Source organism: Trichoplax adhaerens, genomic scaffold (genome assembly GCF_000150275.1).
Source record: "Trichoplax adhaerens TRIADscaffold_4 genomic scaffold, whole genome shotgun sequence".
Lineage (NCBI taxonomy): Eukaryota > Metazoa > Placozoa > Uniplacotomia > Trichoplacea > Trichoplacidae > Trichoplax > Trichoplax adhaerens.
Window position 1 is genome coordinate 638,471 of NW_002060946.1, and position 15,078 is coordinate 653,548.

The following is a 15,078-nucleotide window of genomic DNA, read 5'->3' on the forward strand; positions in this document are numbered from 1 at the left end:
TCGAAGGATGCTGCTAGTGACCAGAACAATATTTTTAATCCTTTCGATTTACTAGATCTCATTTTTAGACATTATGTCACGGTGAATAAGTATTGTTTTTCTGGTAATTTTCATATCAATAATATTCTTACTGTCGCTATATTTCGTTACATTCTTGCTAAATAGTTACACAACGAAAACCTGCAACCCAATGTTAAGGGTTGTTCGATCACCCTACTTTAGACTTGGCGCATATTTCAGTTCTACGTTATCAATAAGCCCGATTTGTAATGGTTTTATAATATTAAAAATAGCTAGAATTATCGCTAATCATTCCATTGTCTATCCATCAAATTTTAGTAAGCAATGTCTAGTACGGAATTTGCTTTAGCTGTTTTATGAGTTTGAATAAAGTAAGTTAAAACATCAGAAGCTGCACATTACTAGACTAAACCAAGATAGAAAGTACTGCATATCCAAAAATTATAATCAACTACTAATCACTTTTAAAGTACAATCGGAGAATGTTACTGATAAAATTATGGATGATGTTTTACATTAGTAACAAGATGACTTTTTAAACAACTTTAAACGGTCAATCAGTTATCGTATTCGCGTTCATGAATGTCCATTGTTTGGAGGGTCGTTGTAATAAAATTCAAATCCAAAGAAAACATCAGTGGATAGTAAAGGCTGTATTATAATTTATTGGGAGTCTAATATTAACGGAGGATAAGAGCTAACTATTAACAGAAAGATAATACTTTATGTACTACTGGCAAACATCATCTGCCATCTTATAAGTTTCTTATAGCTTCCTAATTAATACTGTATAAGCTTCCACTAACACCATAGTGCCATATATTATCGTCTATCTTTCCAAATACGGCATAGATTAACAACTGATTACATTGTTTGCATACTTTTAGTCGACAATACTATTATGATCATCATAATAGATAAGATATCTCTACTAATTTAGGATCTATATCAACGTCAACAGCTATTTAAGTTAGTTAATCTTGCTAACGTTACACTCGTAAACACTCACTTCATAAATACCAAATCATTTCATCGTAGATTATTCCCGATCTCGAAGGAATACTAACAATCTTGCAATAGTCTGTAAACTGAATAAGTGCTGTATGTCTCAATTAGCCACATTTAGCCAACTAGGATCACATCATATATGCTTAATTGCCAGAATTATTAGATCAATTTTATTACTTCAGTCGCTACTAAGCCAATCTTGGAACCCTATACATGACAGAAATACTGAATGGTTTGAATATGAATTTATATCAGTAACGAAATTTTGGCATATAGTCTGATGATCCTTGCTCAAGTAACAGTTACAGTAAACTACAGCAATCTCACATCCCTTATACATGAAATTTCCAATTCATTGCACAATCTTTGTTAAGCAATTACGGTTTATAATTACCATAAAATTGATTTGAAATTATGTCTATACTGTATTATGATTACCCGTCCAATAGAGTTATAATAATAGCTTAGGCCACTTTAAGAATATTGTGAAACAGATGGATAGTTTAGCGACAACTTTACGTAGCAATTTTGCTAATGAATATCTACTTTGCTTCTTAATCTGATACTTCCTTTTCAATCTTTTCAAATGCAAGAGCAACCTTGCGAGCAGTTGGCGTTAACGATACTGCTTCCATATTTACTAAAATTGCAACAACAATTCCTTGGGGGGCTGGCTCATTAACATTTACTTCCTTCGGTTGTAATATTACCAAAGTACTGCTACAACCAACAGCTCCACCAGAATGGCCAACCCATGGAAGCTCTTCATGTCCATAACCGACCCAAATCTTATTATCTGCAACAGTCCAACCTAAGCCATAACCAGTGCTGAAACCAACTTTTTCAAGCGTTGCTGAGGCAGGCGTCCACATAGCTTTCACCGTATCCGAATTTAAATATCCTTTCGGTATGGAACGCTTAGTTATATCTTGACTGTCATAGTTAGATTCATTTATAGCATGTGCTATGGTTGAATATTGTCGACTATACAACATGACGTTACCAAATTTGACTAAATCGGCTACATTAGAAACTAAGCCACCACCAGCCCATTTATATGAAATGTCAACGTACGGAGCATTTCTCAACTTGCCCTTTTTATTTCTCCTATAATACCTATGAAGATAGTAGAAGGACGTAGAAAATATCAAAATTTCAATTTTACTACTATTTCATATACCGAAAATAATAGAGATATCAAAGATGAATACCTAGCTCTATTATAAATTAATGTTTCATGAAATTCTGGCTGGGTGTTAGTCATTCCTAGTTGCTTGAATAACGTTCCCATTAACTTTAAAAGTTTTTCTTCAGTAGCTCCTTCAATAACCCCACTTAACAAGGTCCAGCCATGAGTAGTATAGTGATATTCAGTACCTGGTTTAACAACTAAAGGATCATCTTTGAATAATTTTAAAGCCTCGGTAACAGAATTAAATCGATCTTTGAGAAGGAACTCTTTATAGTTTACTTTCAGTGTTACTCCATTCTTTAATTTTTCAATTTTATTTTCATCAGTATTCTTGTCTTTTTCATTTTTATCTGAAATATAGTGGATCTTAACATCAATGTCACTATTAATTTATAATATATAGCCACCTCTAGCGAAATCCTAAGATAGTTAATAGTTATAAATTCGTAGTTTATTTCATACATCCTAGTATGATTTTATGCAAAAGAGAATCAATACATAATTTGACTAGCATATTATAGATATGATTTAAATGGATAAATACCGGTGCTATCTGTGATCACTTTCTCGTATGCACGAATTCCTCCAAGATGAGATAATAGCATTCTAGTAGTTATTTCAACAGGTTGACTATCGAAAGTTTTATCTGGAAAGTCCTTAACATATTTACTAATTGGCGCGTCTAGATCTAGCTTTCCGTCTTCCCATAATTTTGCAATGATTGCTGCACTAAAAGATATAAAAAATTTAATAATATCAGTGAGTACTTATGATTTAATGAAAATTTAAATCATCAATAAGTATTTTTATTTAGAGATTCATTGGTGAGATTGCTGACACAGAAGAGCGTAGACAGACGCTAGCGATAGGATTTATACGATGTGTATGAGTAGGTTAGTTCATTTAATTACGATATTGATTGCTTGATTGATACGCAGTAAGACCATTATATTTCTAATTTAGTTTACATGTATATACAATAAATGAACAAGGATACTTACTGTGGCTAGTACGAGCTATAATGACAGATTACGATAGTGATGGGATTTTATATACGAAATTGTGGAGGAATTCATTCATTACAATAACGATTGATTAGCATACAAAAAAAACTACTGTAATTATAAATATAATCTGTACCATAGATGAAATAAAGTTGTCCATCGAGGGTTCTAAAGTATAATGATGTTACTCGACCGTACAGAAATAAGTCATTTATTTACTGTGGTATTGCTTGAATGGTACTTAATTAAGCAGTTTTAGCTTCTTGATACTACTACATAGGTCTAAATCCATTCATCACTGATAGATCCCAAATTCATCTTCTGTTCAGCAGTGTGAAATTTTAATGCTATTCCTTGAACTAAGCATCCAACAATGACAAGAATAGATGCAATTTTCTAAAATCGTGCTTATAGATCAGGTCTATAGTTGCACACTATACCTTAAGTGATTGCAACTTTGACAGAAAATCATTTACTTCATTACAGTACTATAACTTGCTTTACCTAATTGGCTTGCTAATACTGGCGATCCTCATGACAGTTTGAGGAGTACAAGGAACCGCATTTTCAATATCGCTAACACCAAAGCCTTCACTCCACATCATTTTGCCGTTGCAACTGACTGCAATGGAAATACCAGGTGAACCACTTTCTTCTTTAATTTGTGATATTAATTGTCTCGATTGATCAATAGCTATCTTTAATCGACGATTATAATGATCATGGTTGGATTTTACAGCTATACCATCTGATGGCCTATTTATATTGTTATGCTTATGATCATTTTGACTTCTGTCCTCTTGCTTCTCCTGTCTAGCAATATAACTGACTCCTGCCATACCGACGCCAGCTAAAGTAAACGTTACTAGCCAATTTCTTCTATCTTTGCTCTTAGCTGAAGACGATGTTGGATCCAGACTTTTATAACGCTTGCCAATCGTCATGGCTGAACGCATACGATTATAAGAGAGGAATCGAGTTGATGGGATGATACGATTCATTTCTAGATCTCAAGGAAGATGAGTGATGAAGAAAATATCATTTCATAGTCGACAGCTAAAAAGTGATATTATTATTATTATTATTCTCTACTTTGATGGAATATACTCGTATGAATCAATCGATTAATTTATGATCAATAGTATGAGGGTATGATGTAGCAGTATGCAATCAATGCAATAATAGATTGATGTAATATTTCGATTGAAATAGATAGTTAATGACTAGTGGTTTAATCTTTTCAAATAATTTCAGTTTTGCAAATGGACTAGTAAGATTTGATGGCGAGCATATAACTATCAAACTGGCCGATATGGTCCTGGACGACAAAGAAAGACAGACAGACGATGGTCGTATCGTATGGAAAAATAGCAAGATCGACTCTTCTCTTGGCCCTTTCGTCTAACTTTGGTCGGCCAAATGAGCTATATGAGTAGCTGGCAGGCTTATTTTGTACAGAAAAATCTACCATTTCAGTGGTAGAGGTTGGTTTAACTTTTACAAGACTCTAGGTAGAGTCTGAATGACAAGAAAATTGCTAAGCCTTGATATTGTTTGTACTAAATGGCTACTGTAGAACTTTCTCTTTCTTTTCAAATGAAAGATACCCCCATGCAGCATAAACTCGTAATAGAGCGCTTGTTCTACTACAATAATGTATAGGATAATCTACTGTTTCAATGGTAGAGCAGGGTTTACTTTTATGATTAGAAGTCACAGAGTAGCATCTGAGTGACAAGAAAAAATGCCAAGCCTTGACGTTGTTTTGCACTAAATGGCTACTGCAGAATTCTCTCTCTCTCTTTCTTTTCCAATGAAAGATATGCCCATCAAACAAGAAGTAGTCATAGAGCGCTTGTTCTGCTACAAGGCTAAGCCATGTCTATCATCGTTAACCCTCGATTTCGATTTTACTCATGCAAATATCCACAATCTAGCGTCATCAAAATACTTCGAGAGAACTCCATGCCTGGAGGATAGACGATAGCCTTCCTGTGCACAGTTTTTTGTATACTGAAAGCATTATCCTTACTCAACTAAGCGCTAGAGGAATACCATTCAGTATAGAATCGCCGATGCTTCAAATTACGAGGCCACCCTACCGACGCTAGACAGCAATAGTAATGATAGAGTACAGTATAGGAAAAACATCATTGCTACTCAAGTAAACGCTTGTGGAATACCATCCAGTATAGGATCTGGGATCGGCTGTGCTTCCATACTAGCCCAGCATAGACCAATCAGCTTCATCATCACCTACCCAAATTAGTCTCTAAATCTATACTAGAACTGTATAAAGTGGCTCCACATCGGTTGGTATCAACTCAACATCGAGGTCAGAGGGCATAAAAGCCTTTACCGAGCTCGGACATGATCGTTTTCGACCTGTGCAACAAGGTAACAATGGACTAATTGCATTTATTTACATAAAATTATCATATTCTACATCGATTTGGCTTGGAAAAACATTGCCAATACTCTTTCTCTAGTCTCAACTACGTCCAATTCACGTGTTTTATACATTTATCCTATAATTACAACCTGCAAAATGAGATGCGAGTAAAGAAATCAGCCATGCGTTATTTCGGCATTTGGCTCGCTGCTGGCATCCTGCTAGTATACGTATTCGATCGACAACCCAATCAAGAAATCCTACAACAGAAAGACGCTGTCTTAAAAGTGCAACATGGAAAAACATTTACCTTGTTGGATAAACCAATTCATATTAGGAGCGGAGCGATCCACTATTTTCGGGTCGTCCCAGAATATTGGCGTGACCGTTTACTAAAGATGAAGGCTTTTGGCTTAAATACTGTGGAAACGTAAGTACAATACCATGAGTTGGATAGGCTTAACTATACTTCATTATTTTTACCAAGGGTAGAGTGTATCTATTAGCTACTCTAGTATCGATTTGCATAACATGGATCGATCCAGGATTGATCTTTCCATAGATATCCTCCATTAAATGGTACGGATCTGCGCTGTTATCGACAGTCCGTAAAGTATACTACAGTATAATAGTAGTAGCTACCACTGCCAGTACTACATCAGATAGTTGCTAGACGATGACAGGAAGTACCATCGTTACGACATATCGATGGTAGAAACAACAATCTTATACTTTTCCATTTGCAATACTATACTCGTATTTCGTCATCGATCAGTTGATTAACCCTCTTTTTGCTCCCTTGGACTCATTTAGTTATGTACCATGGAATTTACATGAACCGGTACCAGGTCAATTTGATTATACAGGGATACTAAATGTCAGGTAAGAAAAACATCCATACTGTATGCGGCACACACCTTTTGCTGACATTGTGATATCAACTATTATGAAACTACTTGAATAATCTCATACTTAATAACCTTAATTATACCTAATAATCGGTTAGAAAATTCATCTTGCTTGCACAAGAGCTCGGTTTTTACGTTATCCTCAGGCCTGGACCTTATATTTGTGCCGAATGGGAGTTTGGTGGCATGCCAAGGTGATCATTTTATAAACTTCTACTTATAATTATTATATTGGATAGTAGACGCTTGCATAAGTCATAGAATTATTGGCTTTACTTTATAATAACATAATATCAAAATTAGCCAATTTTTACAGTATAAGCAGGCCATATTCTGTATGACACTTTGAATGTGTATTTCATTGTATGAATCTGATAGCTGGTTACTAAGTGATAAGAATATGCAAGTTCGGTCAACTTATAAGCCTTTCAAAGATGCCGTTAACCGATTTTTCGACGGCTTCATTCCAGAGATTAAATCTCTTCAGGTTCGTCAATTATGTTATGGATATACGATTATACTTACATTACTAATCATGCTGCAGGCTATAACGAATATATTTCCAATACTTATATATTATAAATAAGATAGTTTTAGCACCCTTACAGTCATCTATATCATTTCTGTACACGTTGACGTTAAGTGCTGACATTTAATAAATACGTAATGCAAATCACAATATCTAGGCATCCAAAGGGGGGCCCATCATCGCAGTCCAAGTTGAAAATGAATATGGTAGCTATGGAAGCGACGAAGAATACATGCAATTTATACGTGATGTATGATATTACAGTATTCTTGATTTTGGTATTCGTATACTACACAGTAGAATGCACTTTAAGTGTTCAGCATTATGCGAACTGACTATTTTTTCACCAACCAGGCCCTTATCAATCGCGGAATCGTTGAACTACTGGTAACTAGTGACAACTCGGAAGGAATAAAACATGGTGGTGCACCCGGAGGTAATAATTCAGTGATTTAACAATTGCATATTAAATTTAAGTTATTGCCTAACTGACGGTTTTTTTTCGTAATATAAGTGCTGAAAACATATAATTTCCAAGGCCATGCAAAATCTCATCTTTCCATTTTAGAAAGATTGCAGGTGTGATTTTATATAATATAGCTCTTTGTTGTATCCTTGTATACTTTATGAATAGATTTTTCTATTAAGTATGTATTTTCATCAATGTTACTAATGATTAACATGAAGACACACTTTAACGACTTATATTAGGATGCGCCTAGTATTGTAATGGAATTCTGGAGTGGTTGGTTTGATCATTGGGGTGAAAAAAACCATCAAGTGCATACTATTGCTCATGTTACAAATACATTTAAAGATATATTAGACTGTGATGCATCTTTCAACTTTTATGTATTTCATGGTAGGTAGTGTAATTATCTCTCATCACTGATTTCGTACGTTTTACTTCGTATGTAGTTTAAGTTACAGTTATAATCAACATAAAATAACATTGAAATGCTGGACCTGCAGGCGGTACGAATTTTGGCTTTATGAACGGGGCCAATTTTATCGATTTTTTCTCTTACTATCTACCAACTGTTACGAGTTATGGTAAATAAAGCATTGTATTTCTGTAATCATCTTGAACGCAGTGATAGGGTTAATATGACTCTTACGTCTACATATTATTAGACTATGATGCACCGTTATCCGAAGCAGGTGATATAACTGAAAAGTATATGGAATTACGAAAAATTATGATTGACAAAGTTTTAACTGAAGCAGGTAGGCATGTAACTTAATAAATGACTTTACCCTATCCCAATACTTCACTGCCACTTATTGATTGTAAATAGAATTATCATAGCTGTCGATGTAAAAGTCATCATACCTTCAAGTTATCATAGTTTACAAGAAATAACTCAAGTGTTCGAATAATAAGTTATTTATCACAACATCAGTCATATAATCAGAGATTTTTAATTAAAATTTTTACAATGAAGCATTAAGAATTAATTGTAGCAATAAATGTAGGTTAATTAATCTTAATTTTTTTTCTGGTCGTTTATTTGCTATTACAGAAATTAAAAAGTTACCTGAGATACCACCTTCCAGTAAAAAATTTCACTACGGTTAGTTGATGCTGTGAAAATAATTGTTGATATTTTTAATAAACTTATTTCAGATAAATAATTCTTCCTTGCTTTTCCGTTCTAGGGAATATCAAAATGGATTCCTCAATCGCTTTACTAGATACTCTACCTTACCTTGATGTACGTAATGATGATAACGTATAAAAAATTTCTAAAAATGTAGGAAGTAATGCAAAGTGTGATCAATGCTGACAGAAATATGTTTTAGAAGCCTGTTACACTCTCAAAAGTTGTTCCAATGGAATTTCTTCCCATTCGTAATGGTACTGGTCAAAGCTATGGTTATATCTTATATAGGCATAAACTAGCCAAACCAATAAGTAATCTTCGAATTGAGGGAATCCGCGACTTTGCTATCGTAAGTTGGAATACTATATACTAAAATAAACATTTTTGTACAATTTTAATACTTAAAGATCTATTATAATTCAATAATATTCTCTTCTAGTTACTTATTGATGGACAATTCATTCAGTCCTTCATGAGAAATGATGCAGATAGCTATCACTATATTCAATTTTCAAAAAGGGTAAAAATTGCTTAGTACAATACTGTAAAATAATAATTTTCCAGACGAATAATAAATGATTAATAAAATCTCTCTTGTTATTAATCTAATTTAAGCCTCAAAAAGGAGCAATTGTAGATATTTTAGTTGAAAATTGCGGACGTGTAAACTTCGGCAGTATATTAAATACTGAAAGAAAGGGTATTCTTGGTAGTGTTTACGCTAATATGAAGGAATTAAAAGGATGGACAATATTTTCTCTAGATTTCGATACTGCATATGTTAATAAGTACGTCTAGCTGCTTTTCGTTCCGATTTACGTTAAGAAACAATTGAATTGAAAGTGTGTTATAAAAATTTAAATGCCACATATTAAATGATATTCTCTGCAGAGTTCGCAATACACTAAAAGGCGGAAAGACTCAAAGCAATAGAAGCTTCGTACCATCCATTTATAGAGGAGAACTAGAGATATCTGATAACCCTTATGATTCTTTTCTTACTCTAGAGGTTAATCAATTTAATTATTATAAGAGCATAAATATTAAATGTCTACACTATAAATTAAGATATAATAACCATCAGCTATTAAATATGTACATACTTAGGGTTGGGGAAAAGGAATATGTTTCATTAATGGTTTTAATGTTGGTCGCTACTGGAAGATAGGTCCACAACAATCTCTATATATACCCGCACCATTACTAAAAAAAGGCAAAAATGAGGTACTTGCTATTAGCGAAATGGATAACCAATTCTTCTTAATACTTTTATCGTGGCGTTAACAAATAGCTATGTCATATTTAGATAATCATTTTCGAACAACTTCACCCTGCCACATCATCTGAAATCACTTTCAACGACAAACCCTCCCTTGGCGAAGAATCTCCCTTTTTCATGGTAAATTTTGTATGGGTCGCACAGCTATTAGCGTCGTTTTGGTATTTAATTTTGATGCCATAGTTATGATGGCAAACATAAAGTAAGTTCGATAAATTCAGAAATATTGGAAGGAGACTCTGGAAATAGATTCATAGATGTCGATGTTCAGCTATTCCCCTGAACCCATTATGTATTTGCTATTTGTTAAATGAAACCATGCAGTAATATGATATTAACGACAAATACATTGCTGAATGTCCTCATTTATATTCATCATCATTATCTGTTTAGTAATACAGTACTTGATTTGTAGAATATTATATACTACTAACTGGAGACAACTAATAAAAAGAATTTATTCTTCGCAGTTATAAAATTCTTCCGTGTGGCTATAGTTGCAAAGTTACCTGATATTATCATAACATTTGCAAGAAAAATATTTTTGCATAGCTATAATGTATACCTATCAATTTTGAGTGGCTAGCATTAGAGACTGCAAAGCTGGTTAATTAGTATAAGTTCAATATATTTCAGCTGAAAACAATTAATTAATTAACCTACTGATACCTAATATGGTACAACAGGCATCTAAAGCTAATAGACAATCTCCTTTGTGCCTAAATAGAAACAAAGTCAACTTTTTTCACCCAGAAATTATTCTGTAACAAACTAATTTCTAGGGTGATCTACAGTAGTTTAAGATACTATTATATAAATCTGTAACAATATGAAACGCCCTCGTATCTTGTGAAACATTACTGTTATTAAGCACTGTAAATTTGAAGTATCAGCACCGGGCATGAGCATAATTAATTAATTACAATGTGCACCAGAAAAATAATCGAATAACTTCCGTTGGCAGTGGTAATATCAGCCTAAAATTACATAATTACGCAGCGTACTAAGTTTTTTATCCTATAGCGTCAAGACTTGAGTTGATGATTGGATTCAAAATGCTGATATCATCATTTATCAACACTAACTCCATGCATAAAGCAACGTAGTGAATTATTACAAAAATAGGTGGTGATACAAGGACTACTCAAGAAATACTTTTTCGATATTATTTCTGAAGGACTATACCCAAATTGATTGTTTCTGCTCTGCTATACAATTAGGTATCAATGCTGCATGATAATCGCGTTTATTTGATATCAATTCCATATAAATTTTACCTAAACATTTTCTCGCACATTTTTATTTTAACATCAATTTAGTGAATAGGTAAAGGTACAAATTCTATGTTAATGAATTATTATTCTATAATTTCTATGTATCCAGGGAAAATGCTACTTCATAGCAATCAGTATGAGAAAAATTAAAATTACATGAAGACAAAATACTAATCTAGTCTTCTTTTACTTAAAGATACACGTATATAGGCACTACGATAACCAGATTTTCAATATTATGATGTTTAAAATGGTCTCTCTTTCTTGTTCTTCTGGTATTCTGCAATACGAGGGATCTCAGCCACACGTTTATAGACTGCATAGAGTGAAGGATGTTTAATTGATGAATCTTTCAGTAAAGACTGAACATTGTTTATCAGGCGGAAAAAGGCCAAATCGGCATAAGTAAACTAGTATTTGAAAGAAAAGTGATAATATTAAATGAAAATAAATCAATAAACCCGTTTATAGTTTCTATTACTTTAGCTAAAAGATTATTAACATCGCAATTTAATTTTATCTTGAAAGCGTGATTTATGAATATCATTTTTCTACTGCAAGAACTAAAATCATGATATCATGTGCATATAATTGCAATTAATTAGCTACGAAGGACTTTGTCATCTATAATCGTACTATCTAAATAGGAATGCGGTTATATAGTATTTTTATCCATTATCCTTATATGATTTGTTGTGCATCTTGTAACAAATTAGTGCTGCGCATAAATTAGTTTGCCTAGCTTACAGTGTCACCGCAAAACCAAGGTCCTCCACCATTTTTCTCGAATGTCTCTTCGAGCTGCTTAAAGAAAGGGATTAACTTTTCTTTTATGAATTCTTCACCCTTAATTTTCTAGAATATCCGAACTGTGTCATTAATAATAACATTCTTTCGCCAATTATATATCAAATCCTAGCATCAAAATGGTATTAAATAGATAGAAACCATTTATCAGTATACCTACCCTTTTCTCAGGGTCCGGTTCAAGAAAGGGCACACGAAAGGAATAAGTTTTGTCCACTATGTCTTGCGCGAAGGCATCAGTATACATATCAGCTTTAGCTCGTTCTAGACTGGTTCTACCGTCAATTCCTGAGATGTTCCACAATTTATTAGTTCAAGTGTAATACAAAAAGAAAATTACCAATTCAAACCGATTAAATAGCCCAAATAGAGCTACAGTCGAATAACTGAAAATTAAAAGTTTACGATCTATACTACATATTTACGTACCTGCAACACGAGCAAGATAGCGAACAATAGTACTACTCTGAGCGAGTTGTTTGCCATCTATCTCCAATACTGGAAGGGTCTGGAAGGGAAATTTCCCTATGAATTAAAGAAGTTAAGGGATATAACTTAGTTAAGAGATTAGTCAATGTCATTAGTACCTTCTAGGTAGATTATGCGTTAAATTTAGTTATTGTAATGCAGAAAACTCTATTTCTTCTATACTGTACAGTATACTATTTTAGAGTCGGTATCATTTATCGCTGAGTTCATACATAGTAATAAGTAAGCATTGCATATCAAATAATAATTTCATTTCTGGAAATGCTACAATAATTGAAGAAATACTTATGCATAGACAGTTTAAATATGTGTGTCATTGGATCTTATTAGCACTCATCTTTAGATTGCAAACTTTGCAAGAGTTTTTATTAATACAAGACATTGTATAATCCAAGTGTCGTGAATACTCTTGATAGTATACTCTACATACTGTAGCATGCTGCAAAGTTTCGTGAAATCTCAATTTCTTACTCCGAAATCCGATCTAAAAATTCTCGAAAAATCTGAATATTGACCTTGTACTGAATACAGTGAGAATCCAAGTACAACATATTATGCATTGAACATGTCAATTAAGAATCACACGAAAGTAAGAAAAAGTCAACTACGAGCACGGATCCTTGATCTGATAAGCATACAGTATTACTGGATTATTTACTAATGTAGCGAATAGCAACGTCTACACAAGGTTAGGAAAACGTCCGTTTAGGTCGATACAATCTTGACTTATTACCAAATCTTTAATCTATAACTACACTTATCTACTGTATCGGCATTGTACATATTATGTTGTATATTTTCAACATCGTAATAGCAGTTAAAAATAGAGTACACTCATGACAAATAGCTTAAAAAATTCTCCATTAACCGTAAAACCCTAACTACTACAAAATGAAGAGTTCTATATGCCTACAGAATCAATGATACATTATAAATCAGGCGAGAATACATCTATTATAGCAATAGTGTGCTAACTCTATCGGTGTAGAAGTTATCTGTTGAATCGGATAGCTACTTTACCCTGAAAATTATCGTACAAGATAAATGTAGAACTACGCACAAAACAAACGTATGAAAGTAGTATCAATTTAGTATACTGCATCGGAGTTAAGTGTCGCTCCGAACTTCGACTTAACAATGTCAGCAGAGATGATCTAATGCTGTGCATTGAGTATATACATTTGTAATATTAAAATCTAGTAAATGCAGATATATTGATATTAGCTATAATGCTAAATACTGATCAGCTGATGAAATTTTTATATTGTAGATATCCACTATGCAATAAAAAAGTTCTATATCTGTATATAGTACCGGTACCGACGGTACGACTTCATCTACAGTTCTGTACGCTACTGTGTCATATATTTTCAACATCAGTTGAAATTAATTAGTTTATTTATCATCAACTCGGAAATTATCCGTCTCAATAAGCTACTACCTTATTTAAAACTAAGCATAAGCCTTCTATGTCAACCATAATTGGTCAATTAGACAAAAATCATCTAGACTGTACGCTAGTAAAGATCCTTTACTATTTATAAAGTACGCTGGATGCGTTTGCTAAAAATTAGAATCTGATGATGGATAGATGAAATTGACACTAGACATCATTCTGATACTAATGAAAACTTGAAAATTCTCACCTTTAACACTGGGCCATTCCTCGAACGAATAGACAACATCCTTAAATTCGATTCCCCCATAAGCAAAAATGAGCCTGATAAGTTCGGCTCTAGCATCCACATCAAAATAATGTAAAGTATAGCTCGACATTGCTGGACTGAGAAAAGAGGCGTAGGCTTTGATCGGCTGTATGATACTGTTTCCTAATATTCGGATCGATCAGCTAAATAGTTACTGTTAATATTACGATTTCATTTCCAGTACTGGAAGGATGACAATGAAATTATTATAATTTATATTATTAACATGTGATAGCCTATTCAATTCGTGCAGTAGAATTAACATACTCAAGTAGGAGAAAAAGATCCAGCTTGTGTTAACTCTACCCAACGTAGTACTATATCAAGCGATGAACATTTATTTAGCTCAAGACATTGTTATACGAAGTTCAGCCCATTATACTTTTGCTTTTTGTACTCGTAAGGGCAGTGGAGATGACGAGGATTTATTAACAATAAATAAAAATTGCCTTGTCATGGTGGAAAACAAATAAAGCCCATACAATTAAGGATAGGATAGCAAGAGAGAGAAAACAAAAGGATAGGGATAATTTAATAATTAATTATATTAACACATAACACAGACGTCCAGACATTTTCAGCTGGGTTAAACTGCCATGATAATAACGACTTTAACACCATCAGTCACTACTGTAACAAACAGCATAGTCACGATAGTGTCAACTTCACTGATACTGCCTATAGTATGATACTGGAATGGACACACTATTAGACTTGCATCGACGGCGTTACCCAGGTAACCAACTTTTCACATCATGGTTACCGATACAGAAGCATCGGAAAATTTTCTTCATACACCACACCTCCATACTGCTGCATTGTAGACACAAACGCTGATTAAACCACTGTACTGGACTATTTAAAG

The 15,078-nt window shown here is 33.5% G+C and overlaps 3 protein-coding genes across 3 annotated transcripts; 1 reads left to right on the forward strand and 2 right to left on the reverse strand.

The window, feature by feature from the left end:
• Positions 1-1,595: 1,595 nt before the first annotated feature.
• TRIADDRAFT_12911 (uncharacterized protein) lies at positions 1,596-3,920 on the reverse strand (the record flags this gene model as incomplete). Its single annotated transcript, XM_002111754.1, has 4 exons — positions 1,596-2,145; positions 2,241-2,587; positions 2,785-2,950; positions 3,730-3,920. Coding segments are annotated over 4 exons (1,254 nt in total), but the record flags the coding sequence as incomplete, so codon positions are not given.
• Positions 3,921-5,913: 1,993 nt separating this feature from the next.
• On the forward strand, positions 5,914-9,900 carry TRIADDRAFT_1215 (uncharacterized protein; the record flags this gene model as incomplete). The annotated part of the gene is made up of 16 exons (XM_002111286.1): positions 5,914-6,047; positions 6,431-6,499; positions 6,624-6,719; positions 6,904-7,012; positions 7,212-7,304; positions 7,409-7,490; positions 7,569-7,633; positions 7,766-7,916; positions 8,027-8,107; positions 8,189-8,265; positions 8,589-8,628; positions 8,714-8,769; positions 8,858-9,007; positions 9,274-9,446; positions 9,550-9,667; positions 9,766-9,900. Coding segments are annotated over 16 exons (1,629 nt in total), but the record flags the coding sequence as incomplete, so codon positions are not given.
• Positions 9,901-11,227: 1,327 nt separating this feature from the next.
• TRIADDRAFT_63816 (expressed hypothetical protein) lies at positions 11,228-14,283 on the reverse strand (the record flags this gene model as incomplete). The annotated part of the gene is made up of 5 exons (XM_002111755.1): positions 11,228-11,621; positions 11,959-12,066; positions 12,179-12,306; positions 12,448-12,543; positions 14,154-14,283. The coding sequence occupies 5 exons, from the start codon at positions 14,281-14,283 to the stop codon at positions 11,457-11,459; spliced, it is 627 nt and encodes a 208-aa protein (XP_002111791.1). The 3' UTR covers positions 11,228-11,456.
• Positions 14,284-15,078: the final 795 nt, after the last annotated feature.